Genomic DNA, 14,651 nt, shown 5'->3' on the forward strand with positions numbered 1-14,651 from the left:
CAGTGTCTCGAAAAAAATAAATCTAAGGGCATCTCCAAAGCATCAATCAAACGGTCCGTAACGTTCGGACCATGTTGTCGAAACATTTTGGGTCCATCAAACGTCTATGCGTCCAAATTCCCGTAGACCGAAGCAAATCTAAAGAAGGTTTGCGGACATCCGGACAACCGCCATGTCAGAATCCGACACCCCTAGCTCACGCAAAAGCAAGACAGAGCCTGCATATTTGGCCATTTCCGCACTATTTTCGCACGAAAGCCACCCTTTTCCCCACTATCTCCACTTCATTTGGTGCTTCCACGCACTTGAGTTCCCCTTTGTTTCACAGTCCACCACCGCAATGGAACAAGAGAAGGTGGTGGCAGAGATGTCGTAGTCCCGCCAGGCCTAGAGGCAGAGGACCTGCGGGTTAGTGGCCGCCCGCAAAGCCAACGCGGCGACACACACTACCCGCCACCGCAAACAGGGGAAGGGGGAGGATGTTTGGCGGCAGCCGGACTGGCAATTTTTGGGCTCGAACACAAGTACAAAACTTTATGAATATCCATCATCGACGCATTTTGATTGTTATGGCATATGTTTGCACTTTGTATAAATTAATATTGATCTATATGTGCATGTCAAATGGAGAAGATGAAACCTAGGACGGACATTTGATGTATGGGATTGGATGACTCACTCCACTAGCATAGTCTGCGGACACGTCCGGACGTGTCCGTCAATATTAGGGGGTGTCCGTTTTGATGGACTTAGAGATGCCCTAACCTGGACCGCTTTCTAGAATGATAGCCGCTGGTTGAATTTCGGACAAAACACAGATTATTTTTTATAGATGAAACGCACAGATAGTTGGTACTACCACCACAATACATAGACGCAGTAACACCAATCTTGATGACCCTACGGTAGCAACAGCTTGCACTTTTGTGCACTCCTCGGAGAGGGCAAAATTTCAGTATCCATATGTAGCAGCAGCTAAAGGAGATCCCCAAGACGCGGCCGATCTTCCGCCGCGGAGAGGGAGGGTGGCAGCTGCTGCTGGCGTAGCCTCAGTAGTAAATGGAGAGGGTGCGGTGATGAGACAGCGCCATGTTCTGAACGCCTACCGACCAGAGCCAGAGGTCAATGTCAATGCTCAGAAGCTGCCAGCAAAAACACAATCAAGAGCCAAGTCAGCCCAAGGTGAATCAAATGCCACACACGTTGACTGCTTTGCTTGTACTAAACCTAATAAAGTTGATTGTGCACTCAAATAAACTTAATGAACTTCATCGGTTATTTTTTCAGTGATAATACAGAGTGCAACTAAACACCAATCTGCAGCCCGTTAGTGTGTGTTGTGTACCAGCCAGGAGTGCAGGTCAGAGAACAAATGCCACGAAAGCCTCACGTGAACCTGATTCAGATGTGGTCATTCGAAAAAGAGAGGAAGAGATTCAGATGCCCGTACCTGCTTCCCAAACTTTTTGTTGATGAGTTCCCTCATTTTTTCAACGGCATGAACAGAACAAGCACGAATCTCCACTTCCTCTTCGCTTCCGGGCACAATCTCGCTGTTCGAGTCGATGGAGCAACATAGGTTAGACTCGTATTTCAGGATGCCTAGCTCCCTCAGCACAGCAGGGACAATATAGTCGGCAAAGATGGTGATGGACTTGATGTCGTAGAACTCTCCGTAGTTTTCCCCCTTGAAAGCACCCCACAAATCAGCAACGAATATCTGGGCTCGCTTGTACAGGAAAACCTGGTGTCCCTTGTAAAGTGAGTGGTCTCGAAAGCCTGTCAAAATTGAGTTACAACAAATCTGTCATGCCAGATAGATGCATTCTAATAATAAATATGTTCAAGAGTGTTACAACCAGTCTGCAGTGAAATTTTCCTCAAGGACCAAGTATGCACGAGAAAAGAAAGTAAAATATATCAGCAGTCAGGACTTGGACAACAGTGGCTACCATCTATCAGTATCACCATAATTACACATGATATTGGTTGAATGACTCACACATGTACAAAATAATATTAGGATGTACAGATGAACCAAATCGTGTCTGGCCATTTGCTATTTAGCATGATGGTTGGGGGTTGGGGTGGGAGCGCATACGCACAATATTCAATGTTGTATTTGCAAGTAAAACCAAAAGGAGTGAAGTGCATCTGCTCTGGTGAAGTTTCCCTCGAGCATGTTCACAGAACAAAATGAGGCCAACTGCCCAAGAGTTAAAGGCGTGTCTGAGAAGATAGTTACTTCATGCTACAGCAAATTGTCTCGTAAGTTCAATGATCTAACCACTGAGTAGAAAAGAAAAAGAATAATGCTCAGTATTCTCAATCAACAAACATCCAAATCCAAAAGTAGGGACATCTAGGATGCAAGCTAACTGAGGTGTAAGCTGTAGCCACGTAAAGATCATCCATATCTTGTGGTCCTATGTGGATGTCCATGGCCCAGCCCATTATGCATATCCAGTGGTCCTAACCACCTAGGCAAGTTCTGCATTTCTCTCATTGTTTCTGCCCACGTCTTATTGGCCCATTTGACAAATGATCCAATGACTAGACAGGGGACAAGGAAAAGGATAGTAAAATGTATCTGCAGAAGCAGCTACTTGACTACAACAATAGACTAAACAGGAGCCAACGAAAAGATTGTACACCATTGAGTTCCTATTCTCCAATATAGCTGGAAAAATACAGCTTAGCCATCTGGCCTAACTAAAACAGGACAGATGAAAATGATGCTACCTCCGCTATCTGGACGGCTACTCTGGTTTGTCAGCGTCGCCATGTTCGAACTTGGTTTCATTAAATGAAAAATGTAACCGGCACAGGCGACACCTTCCCTCTAAAATAATGATGCTATCAAGATCAAGTGGAAGACAAGTGCAGTGGCATATTTACCAGGAAAATGACGGGTAATCAGTTCAATCAGAGATGCAGCAGAGTTTCCAGCAGACTTCACAAGATTAGCAGCCTCGCCACCAAAGCTTCTTTCAAGCTCCAGACCAACCTAGATTAAAGCACCAAAACAAAGAAATGCTTCAGAACCAAATTGAGATCAGTTGGCAAGGAAGTTATTTGAAAAAATGTCGACATTAACATGATAGTTCTGATGGTATATGACTAGAGCATATTTGAAGTAGAAGTGGATAGCTATGCCTAATTGTACTGAAGAAGATGGGTGTGACTTTTTTAGTTGTTAAGTGACAAAGCATTCAAATAATATGAGCAATTGAGCAGAACACAGTGGGAAAATTTTAAAGCTCAACACTTCAATATACTGAATATGCAACACAGGGTAGTACCTCATGAAGAAGGCGGACTCTTTCCTCCTCAATTGGAAGTGGGCGTGGCCAATTCAGCAGTTCTCGAAGTTGTGGTCCTACATTTTCCAAAAGTTGTGTTTTCTTCCAATTAGTGGGAATTACTGGGAGTTATAACTTTTTTTTGCATAGAAACAGGGAACTGTACCAGTATAATTCTTCAGACGGTCTGCATCAAGTGCTGACTTATCTTTCTCTAATGCTAACTTAAGTCCAGAAGCCAAATTGTCATAGGTCAAGTCCTTGTCTATTCGATAAAAGAATATCATTAGTATAATAAAACACATTATAACACAAAGGGAAGGCATTTATCCAAATAAAATGAGTGGTCCAGAGAAGTCAATTGCAGTTAAATCCAACTAAGGCCAGTGGAGAAACTAAGGAACATCAGGTAGAATAAAAGCTTGTGCACATTATATTTCGAGGTACACAAAAGTAACAATGTGGAGCGTAACAAAATCAAGATGCATTGTAATTTGCAAACAAAGGTAATAGCTGAAAATAGCAGAAGAAAACACAAAGGATTTTGTTAAAATAAGCTCAATAATATAGTGAAGAACAGCCAAGAGAAATATCTATTACCTAGGGCAAGATAGTCGCAGCCAAAAAATAATTAAGGGAAAAATACATTCTCTGAATAGCCCTAGTCATTGTCAACAAGTAAAGAGAGAAAAAAAAATCACCCCTCCTCTCCCCTAGCCACTTGTTGGCAACATAGTCTGTGGTCATGATGGTACGCCGTGGTTTGGTTTGGTTTCTATGTTTGTTGGTTTCACGTTAATCATGGAGAGTATCATTCGTTGGATGGGAGGATCATGTGAATTATGGAGAGTATCAGTCTTTGGATAGGAGGATCACGTTAATTATGGCTAGTATCATCAAGCGTTGGATGTGAGGATCACGCTAACTATGGAGAGTATCATTCTTTGAACGGGAGGATCACGTTAATTATGGAAAGTATCATCGAGCGCTGTACTGGATGATCACTAGAATATTGATGCCCCCGTTGCAAAGCACGGGCAATTAGCTAGTATCCATAAGTTCCTTGTGGTGTATAAGCACTAGTGTATTGTTTTCAGACAATACGAAGTTGATCTCTGCATCTGAAAATCTAGAAGTCTAAAGTGACGAGAGGAATACTGCACAATTGAACACGTCTGAAGACCCCTAATAGTTGTCAAGAAGTAAAGAGAGAGAAAATAAACCACCCCTCCTCTCCCCTGGCCACTTGTTGGCAACGTAGCAACCAACATAGAAGGTTGTTGATCCAGGAAACTATATATAGCTACTAACAAAACATATACTAAATTAGAAATATCCATAAGATCCTTGTGGTGTAAGCACTAGTGCATTGTTTTCAGACAAGACGAAGTTGATTTCGGCACTCCGAAAATAAAAAAAAACCCTAAAAGTCATGAGAAGAACAATACTGCACGACCGAATGTCTTCTAATATCCCAAATCATTGTCAACAAGTAAACACAGAAAAATAAACCGCCCCTCCTCTCCGCTAACCACGTGTTGTGCTATACAGGAGCAACAACATACGAATATTTTATACAGGAGCGAAAGAAATGCAAACATAGAATGGCAATGTCTGATGTCTGTTAGTGCTAATATTTTTCAGAATTCCTAAAGAGAAGTACCACTCATAAGATAAGGACAATACATCATTCAAGTAATATCTGCATGTTCAAAACACCAAGTACGGTCCTGGCTGAACTAATACCTGGCCAGAAGCAAAAGTTCAGTGCATCCAAGACGAAGAGGTACTGCACAGTGAGCGGCCCATTGTCAAAGTAATGGATTCCTTCGAAATCCCACTCAACTTTTGGAACGTTCCCCTGAATTTTGTCCACCGCCTTCTCGATCTCTGTGAAACGGAACAAACGGGTAAGAGGAACATAACTTAGAACTTCACTTGGGAGATTTGTCACAAAACGAAGGAAGGATGAACATTGATATAAACATATAAAAGAAAAGCAAAATACGTATTCCATCAAGTTGTTCTTTTATAAGAAAAATGGTGAAAGCTGACCAAAACAACATGCAAGAACTATCAAGTAAGAGAGCAGGAATCTAGAACCTGAACATTGAAGTCCAATCCTAGAACATGAAAATCAACTCTGGTTTGCAGGGTCAATCAGGTACTGCTTAGAAATACAACCGACTAATACATAACCCACAGGAACAGCGCAGCCTGTGAAGATGATACTGCGTGGCCTAAGAAATCCTAGTACCGTTCCAGAAAAAACATCCCTCTGAAGAGGGTACTCCCCTCCCTGGTCTGAAAAATCCTAGCATCATTCGGGAAACGGATACCTAGCATGTCGACCTTGACGTGGGAGGAGCGGCTGGCCACCCAGGCCGCCGACGCGCGCACGGCCTCCATGGCGGCGGGGGCGAATAGGAATAGGATAAGGCCGCGGGGGAGGCGGGGTCGGTCGGGGCAATGGCGAGTCGGGAGGATTTGTGGGTAGGGGGCGCAAACCGTGACGGCGGGGGGAGTGGTGGTGTGGCCCGTGACCGCGAGGGCGACGCGGGTTTTAGCATTTTTCCCTCCGGAGGGGGTTTTGGTTGGCTTGTTGCTGCCCTCTCGATGGGGGCCTCCAAGGGCCTCGGAGAACTCCCGCCTGGCAGAACACGAGGAATTGCGCAGTGGGGCGCGCGGCACGCACGACGACCCGGCTGTGCTGGCGTGGTCCGCTGAGTTTGACCCACCTCCCGAACTGCTGAAATGACTGGATTGCCCTGCTTTCTCCTCTGCCCTAGGCCTCCTATTATAGTTTAGAGGAATTTTATGGAAACTAAAAGAACGCCCGTGCGTTGTAACGGGACCATATTAACTTTAAGAGTTTAATATTAATATTCTCATACATATCAAGTGACATTGGCGATCTTTTTTACCATCAAATCCTTACACACACTCTCTCCCTCCCTCTTCCTCACTCTCTCTCCCCCTCTCCCTCTCTCTCTCTAACACACGCGCACACACACATATCCATCTTATTGGGTACGGGACCATAATCCATCTATTTCACACACACGCTAGTGCATAACAATATGGATTATGTGTATTATATTTGTCACCACAACCGAGGAAATTAATTTCATGTAAATCGGCCAGCCACAACTCCAAGAATACGCGGAGGAGGTGGCCCGGGTCGGCGTCGGTGCCGTCCGGCGCGGTCGCGTGCCCGCTTCCAAGTGCGTCTGCGCTCCGGCCACCCACGCCGGGTCCTTCAAGTGCCGCTTCCACCGCACCAACTCCCAGGACCACGGCCAGGGCGAGGGAAGCCGCCCTTCTTCGCCCCCTTCATCGATCGCGGCCAACGCGGTGCCGTGGCACCCGGCTTCGCCGTCCTCGTCCTCCGGTACCGTCACGACCCAGTGACGCGGCCCAAGCATCGGCCTCGAGAATCAAGAATGCTCGACAACGGAGAGGGAAGGGAAGATCATATACATGTCATAACAAAGGGAGTTTATTTACTGCTCCCTCGATGTATTGTTTCCTTTGTTTGGAGATTGATTACCATCCGTGAGTTAAGGTAAGGTTAATGTGATTGAGCGATTTTTCTGAAAATTAATTATTTGTTTTCTAATTAATGTGATTAAGTGATTTAAGGTAAGGTTAATTAATTTAGATATGATCTTTAGAGATTGTTCGTGATTGATTCTACATTACTAAATAACTTGCGCCAGTATGGAAAGTTCTGATCTGTTCAGATTTCTTTCATTGTGTGAGAGGGTGACGCGAAAATAAACCGATAAAGTGGGGAGAGGGGACAAAAAAAATCTACAAAAAAACCTGCGAAGGTGGGAGGAGGTACCAAAAAAACCATGAGAGGTGGGACGAAAAAAAACTGGAAGCGAGACTACCAACTGCTCCATTAGGAGTAGAGATTTAAAACTGATACTCCGTCCTAGAATAAGCGTTCGACTAGCTTTATACCAAATTATCCCGAAAAAAAACTTTATACCAAATCAACGACACTTATTTTGGAACGAAATGGGTATAATTTTTGTAGAAAATTTTGTTAAGGGTAATTATTTTGTAAGAATGGATTGACATTCATATGTACTCTACTCTTTTCGTTCCTAAATATAAGTTATTTTAGAGATTTCACTATAAACTATATACAGATATATAGACATATTTTAGAGTGTAGATTCACTCATTTTGCTTCATATGTAGTCCATAGTGGAATCTTTAAAAAGACTTATATTTAGGAACGAAGGAAGTAATGGATATGAAACTAGCGGCATCTCTTCTCATATAGTAATTGAGCTACACGTCATCTTATTTTCTATGATTTTTCTATTTATATGAACGAAGAGAGGCCTGATATCTCTATCTCTATCTCTATATCTCTATACTTACTACTATTTAAAAAGAATGGAAGGTTCCATATTTCATTTTTGCTTCCCACCAACCTTTCATCCAACCTTCTTCGTATAATAATCAATCATCTTAATTTACTTACCTTCTAAACTAATCTTACTTTAATTTACTTACCAAACTTCTCATCAAAATATAAAGTAAATCACAAACAAGATTTGATAAACATTTATTTATATAATCGCATTAATATGACAGGTAAATCACAAAATGACATACTGGAATATTTATACCCCGTTGCAACGCACAGGCATTGTCCTAGTTATGTAGAAATTAGTTGCACATTCATATTACATAGGATATTATTTGTGTTAAAATAATGTGGTTTGTGCTAGAGTTAATATTAGATATGATATCAATTGTGTGCTAAACATGTTGGACGCTTAACATATTGGGCCCTCAACATATCGGAGTAACCTAGGTTGTTGGATTTGATATGCTTTGATGGATGAGATCAACTGGAGCTCCACTTATGGTCTATTTACATTGGTATGGATATGGATTGGTGGTGAAGGACAGTTGATGCGGGGCAAACTTCGCCGGTGTCATGTCACGCCATTTGTGCCGCCAAACGTTGTTGTCTGTCGGGGTGCTTCCTACAAGAGACATGACATTTTGGCATCATGTTGTCATATTGGCATCATGTCCATTTTGATCATGTTGATGTTTCACATAATTTATTATGACATAGGTTGAAATCTTATCATGTGAGAACATGGTTACTAAGTTTTTGTTATTCATACGGTTACTTTTATAAGATGGTTGTAAAGTGGTCATGGACTAAATTTTTGTACATACAACTAGAAAAAGTGATTGTAAAAGTTTTTCTTTGTGGCGTCAGTTTATCAACTGAAGTGCTTGACGACAACCAATAAGCTAAACTTGGGGGAGCTGATACGTCTCAAATGTGTCCTCTAATTGCATGATTTCAGTCAGCAAAATTCCCCCTGGTGCTATTTTTTGCAGAAATAAAGTTTCTCAATAAAAACAGAAAAAATGCCAAAAAAACATTTCTGAAGAAAAGAGCCATGGAGTCAGAAGATGAGCGGAGGGGGCCGCCAGGTTGCCACGCGACCCCACCACGCGGCCTAGGCGAATTGGCAAGGTGCATGGCCCCCCTAGTTACCGCCTTACGCCCCCTTTGGCTTATATTTATCCTTCGTCCCGAAATGCTTAATCTGATTTTTTAGGATTTTTCATGACACAGAGCCGCCGCCACCTCTGTCCTTCTTCCAAAGGGCCAATCTAGAGGCTGATTTTGGTCTTTGGAGTGGGGAATTCGTCGCCATGGTCGTCAATAACCTCTTCTTCATCACCACCATCATGATGTCCCAACTGATGTGTGAGTAATCTCCCTATAGGCACATGGGTGGATGGGAATTGAATGAGATCTCTGATGTAATAGATGCAAGATTTGTTAGGGTTGATGCCTAGTGCCCTTGTATGTTCTGATATTGATGTTTCTATGACTTTGATATGCTTAATATTTGACACTAGGGACCAAGTACCTTGATTTCATATATGAGCTATTTATGTTTCCATGATCTCCCAACTCGTGCTGAAACGGGAGCGTAGGGCAAAAGATGTTGTGCTAGTTGCTATTGCAAACACGTACAACTACATACATAATACATGCTTACATATGATTGATGAATTGGGTCTAGTTTGCCACCTTCTGTTATGGCTATTAAATATTTGATTCCATCCATGCAATGTCCATTATCTACTCCCATGTCTACACTTTTCATACTTCTCTCTCTTTATGTTACTTTTGTTCTTGGCAACTGTTGGGAACCGCTGCTTTTGTTACTACTTCACAATATCAACTACATTCACTCCATCGCTTTTGCTACTAATAAATTATGTCGAGCAAGTATTTTTCAGGTGTGGTTGAATTGACAACTCAATTATTACGACTTACAAGTATTCTTTGACTATCCTTGTGTTAGATCAATAAATTTAGATTGTAATACTTCCCTGGAAGACTGTTGTGATCCCCTACACAAGTGGGTTATCATGCTAGTGCTGCAATCAGCAGGCGTCAGTGCTGGAACCAGTCGACAACATTGCTGGAACCCAACATGGAAATGTTGGAACCATTCGCTGATAGTGTTGTGACTAGTGGCGAGGCATGTTGTGAGGGAGGCGACTGGATGCTACGACAACATTACATTTTTGCACGGACCACGGAGATGATTTGCTGGAACAATGCTACAACGAAATTTTATTTGAGAGGCGGCGGTGATGCGGGGGCGGAGACGACACGTGGTGACGCTACTAGCAGGGTTGCGGCGATGCTACCAACGAGAAGATGCGTCATGGCGATGGGACCAACGATGATACTTTGATGCGGGGAAGGTGGGTCAGGATGATGTCATGAGGCAAAGGGGGGAGGGGTAGCCACAAGCACCGGTAGGGCTTAGTTACGAGTGACAGGGTGCCAATCTGTTGTGAGCCATGGTTCAACGAGCGATCGACTGCGAGCGGTGTGGCAACATCGACAACCAGCTTTTTTTAGTGCGCGGACCATGCGAGGAAGAGGTATGCGAAAGATTTTCCTCCTTTTTTCTTGCTTTTGAAGTGCACGATGAGATTTGGCGCGGCCTGGGTGTTATGGAAGCAAATGAATGCCAAGGTGTTCAACCGGTCGGAGCAAGTTAAAGGTTATAGAGAGCTAGCTCGAGCCATCCTAGACGACATCTACGATTGGCATAGTGCAAGTGTGGGTGTAGGTGGTTTAGACCATTTTGTGAGAGGTCACGTCTGATTGTACTTGTAGGTGTGGGTGCTTCGGTGATTGATGTGCGCATCGATTGCAGGAATCTTGTAAATTATTTTCTCCCTTCTATAAAGTTATGGTAAGCTATTGGTGTAGTCTCGAGAAAAAAAAGTGCACGATGAGAGAGACGACACAGAAGGGACTCGATCATGGACTTACATGGCTTGCGAGTGGACAACTTGGAAGGCCACCGATAGAAGCTCTGACGGTCGACCGGGGCAGGATGTCGGCCATATAAATATTCTAGTATGTTAGCTTATGATTACCTGCTCATATTAGTGTGATTGTCTGAATAAATGTTTAGCAAATAATGCGCATGATTTATACCAACCTAAATATAAGTACTCATTGACTTACCGAAATTCAATTCGGCTCCCGGGAGCACGTGCCCTTGGGCCCAAAAATATTTTTTGAAATGTCAAAATAATCAAGAAATTTTATTTATGTATTCTTAGTCACATCCAAATGCCACCTACAAATTTTGAGGCAAAAAGGTTAAGCATTTTGGCCTGAGCAAAAACAAAAACAAATTGAACACCAAATGTCACTCCAATTTTTTTTCCACCGACGAAACACTGCTGCTCTATTTCGCATGAAAATTGTCTGGCATGCTTACGACAGTAACACGAACATCCACAAAAAAAGTAGATTTGTCTAAAAACATTTACTATTTTTCACGTTATTTTTCACGCAGGAGCATGTGCTCCCGGGAGCCAAAACGCTCCCCTTGACTTACCCAAAACATAATTTTATTTCACAAGTTAATAAAAGGAGCAAATAAGACGATTTTCAAGAAAAAAAAAGTGAAAATCCTTAGAGATAGGAGAGAGAAAAATCAAAATGAAGAGAGAGAGAGGGAGGGGAGAAAAGCGTATTTAAGGTTGATTTGATTTGTCTATGTCACATCTACTCCCTCCGTTCCTAAATACTTGTCTTTCTAGGCATTTCAATAAGTGACTACATACGGAGTAAAATGAGTGAATCTACACTCTAAAATATATCTACATACATTCATATATGATATTCATTTGAAATGCCTAGAAAGACAAGTATTTAGGAACGGAGGGAGTAGATGTGAGATAATACCTCACATCTAAATATGATGTCAGTGCCACCTCATTTCTTTTAATTGTTTATCTTGTTTGTTTTATTTTAATTTGTCAAAGCCCAAGGCAAAAACCCAGCTCGCCCTGTCTGTGTGGCCGGCCTAGATGTAAATCCGATCGCTAGTTCCCTTGAAAAAAAATCTGATCACTACCTACCCGTATAAAGAAACATGATGCTACCTTTTTCAAAGAAAAGAAAAACAGATCGCTAGTGCGTCTGATAGTTATACATTTACAAGTACGTCTCTCATCGCTAGCTTCTAGGCTATGAATGATTTTCTTTTTTGCCTTTTTCACTCTTATATTTATATAATTAATTTTCAGTAAGGAGCAAACTTTAATCGGAACATATTTAAAAAAACATGTTCACGAATTTACATAATTTTTTATGTTATAAAAATGTTAACGAGTACCAAAAATGTTCTAATATATTGTGAACAATCCTCTGATATATGATGATCATTTTCTGAATACACACTATTTCCTTTGGAATAAAGTATACTTTTTTATATACGATAAACTATTTTAACCATACACAATGAATATTTCTTTAAATACACTAAATTATTTTAAAACATATACTAAACAATTGATCATTCATTCAAAAAATATGCATTATAAAAAATATATTCATGATTTAGAATTTGTTCACAGATTCAGAAAATATGTTCATAAATTTCAAAAATATTCATGATTTAAAAAATGTTCATAATTTTGAAAAAGCTTCAGAAAGTTTAAGAAAGAAGATGGAAAGGAAAGGTAGAAAAAACAAAAAGATTGAAAAGCGAAGAGGGAAAAAAATAAAAAACCAAATAGAGAAAATAGATAAATAAGAAGAGAGAAAAATGGTTGCAATCATCCCAAAACCGCTAGAAAGGTTCCTTAAACCAGATCCTCAAATCAATATTGCTCCTAGTAATCCCTATTCGCTTTTCAAAAAACCATTCACTAACGGCATAAACAGGTCAGCTCGCTACGCCCGAATAGTAAGTGATCACTACACTTAGCGATTGCTATAAGCCGCCCCCTCCTGGGCAATGTCCTTGTTTTTTTATTAGCGAGATGATGGACATGCAGTTGGGTCAAAAACGTCATATGCCCAATTGCGAGTCAAGGTTAGACTTGCAACTGTGGAAAAAAGGATCAACGTTCTTGTTGCATGTCAATGGTGTATTTTCATCTTGGACAAAAGAAAAGCTTCTCCCAATTACGAGCCGATGGTTAACTTGCAACTAGGACAAAAGAAGGTCGGACCCCCAGTGACGAGTTGAGGGTGAACTTGCAATTGGGACAAAAAAAGGTCAGGCCCTAGTTGCGATTCGAGTTTGGACTTCGAACCCAGACAAAAAAGGTTGGCCCCAGTTGCGAGTCGAGGGTGGACTTACAACTGGGACAAGAAAAGTTCGAGCCCTAGTTGTGAGTTGACGGTGGAGTTGCAACTGGGACAAAAAATGTTCGGACCCCAGTTGCAATCGAGGGTGGACTCGCAATTGGGACTAAAAACCTCGGACCTCGGTGGCGAGTCGAGAGTGGACTTGCAACTCAGACGAAAAGGGTTGGGCCCTAGTTGCGAATCGAGGGTGGACTTGCAACTCGGACAAAAAATGTTGGGCCCTAGTTGCGACTCGAGAGTAGACTTGCAACTCAGACAAAAAAGGTTGTGCCCCAGTTGCAAGTCGAGGATGGACTTGCTACTTGGACAAAAAAGGTTGGGACCCAGTTGCGAGTCGAGGGTGGACTTGCAACTTGTACAAAGAAAGTTCTAGGCCCATTTGTGAGTCAAGAGTGGACTTGCAACCAGGACAAAAAAGGTTGGGCCCCAATTACGAATCGATGGTGGACTTCCAACTAAGAGAAAAAAGGTCGGACGCCTGTTGCAAGTCGAGGGTGGACATGCAATTAGGACAAAAAAATTCAGGGCCCAGTTGTGAGTCGAGAGTGGAATTGCAACCGGGAGAAAAGGTTGGGTGTTGGGGAACGTAGCAGAAATTCAAAATTTTCTACGCATCACCAAGATCAATCTATGGATCAACTAGCAACGAGAGAGAGGGGAGTGCATCTTCATACCCTTGAAGATCGCGATGCGGAAGCGTTGCAAGAACGCAGTCGGTGGAGTCGTACACGAAGCGATTCAGATCGCGGCCGAATCCGATCTAAGCACCGAACAACGGTGCCTCCGCGTTCAACACACATGCAGCCCGGTGACGCCTCCCGCGCCTTGATCCAGCAAGGGAGAGGGAGAGGTTGGGGAAGACTCCATCCAGCAGCAGCACGACGGCGTGGTGGTGGTGGAGGAGCGTGGCACTCTAGCAGGGCTTCGCCAAGCACTGCGAGAGACGAGGAGGGAGAGGGGTAGGGCTGCGCCAAGAGAGAGGGAGACTCGTGTCTTTTGCAGCCCCAAAACCCCCACTATTTATAGGAGGAGGGGAGGAGGGTGCGCCCCCTCTAGGGTTCCCACCCCTAGGGGTGGCGGCCAGCCCTAGATTGGATGGAGGGGGTGGCCAAGAGGGGGAGAGAGGGGGCCGCGCCCTAGGGTGGGCCTTAGGCCCATCTGCGCCAAGGGTTTTCCCCCTTCCCCCCTTCCCTGCGCCTTGGGCCTCTTGTGGGAGGTGCACCAGCCCACCTAGGGGCTGGTCCCTTCCCACACTTGGCCCACGCAGGCCTCTGGGGTTGGTGGCCCCTCCCGGTAGACCCCCGGAACCCTCCGGTGGTCCCGGTACATTACCGGTGACGCCCGAAACTCTTCGGTGACCAAAACCTCACTTCCTATATATTATTCTTTACCTCCGGACCATTCCGGAACTCCTCGTGACGTCCGGGATCTCATCCGGGACTCCGAACAACATTCGGTAACCACGTATATCTATTCCCTATAACCCTAGCGTCATCGAACCTTAAGTGTGTAGACCCTACGGGTTCGGGAACCATGCAGACATGACCGAGACGTTCTCCGGCCAATAACCAACAGCGGGATCTGGATACCCATGTTGGCTCCCACATGTTCCACGATGATCTCATTGGATGAACCACGATGTCGGGGATTCAATC

At 43.3% G+C, this 14,651-nt stretch overlaps 1 protein-coding gene across 1 annotated transcript; it reads right to left on the reverse strand.

The window, feature by feature from the left end:
* Positions 1-796: 796 nt before the first annotated feature.
* LOC123049067 (queuosine salvage protein) lies at positions 797-5,859 on the reverse strand. Its single transcript, XM_044472063.1, has 7 exons — positions 5,642-5,859; positions 5,049-5,192; positions 3,469-3,567; positions 3,303-3,379; positions 2,899-3,007; positions 1,451-1,779; positions 797-1,142 (listed from the first exon to the last, which is right to left on the reverse strand). The coding sequence occupies exons 1-7, from the start codon at positions 5,709-5,711 to the stop codon at positions 1,050-1,052; spliced, it is 921 nt and encodes a 306-aa protein (XP_044327998.1). The 5' UTR covers positions 5,712-5,859; the 3' UTR covers positions 797-1,049.
* Between the last annotated feature and the right edge of the window lie 8,792 nt (positions 5,860-14,651).

This window comes from Triticum aestivum, chromosome 2D, assembly GCF_018294505.1.
Source record: "Triticum aestivum cultivar Chinese Spring chromosome 2D, IWGSC CS RefSeq v2.1, whole genome shotgun sequence".
NCBI lineage: Eukaryota > Viridiplantae > Streptophyta > Magnoliopsida > Poales > Poaceae > Triticum > Triticum aestivum.

Excerpts from the sequence above, each read along its gene's own strand:
- LOC123049067 (XM_044472063.1), bottom strand. The coding sequence starts at position 5,711 with ATGGAGGCCGTGCGCGCGTCGGCGGCCTGGGTGGCCAGCCGCTCCTCC. Across the intron at positions 5,193-5,641 it reads CGTCAAGGTCGACATGCTAG|AGATCGAGAAGGCGGTGGAC; the intron begins GTATCCGTTTCC and ends TCCGTTTCACAG. Across the intron at positions 3,568-5,048 it reads GAACTTTTGCTTCTGGCCAG|ACAAGGACTTGACCTATGAC; the intron begins GTATTAGTTCAG and ends TTTATCGAATAG.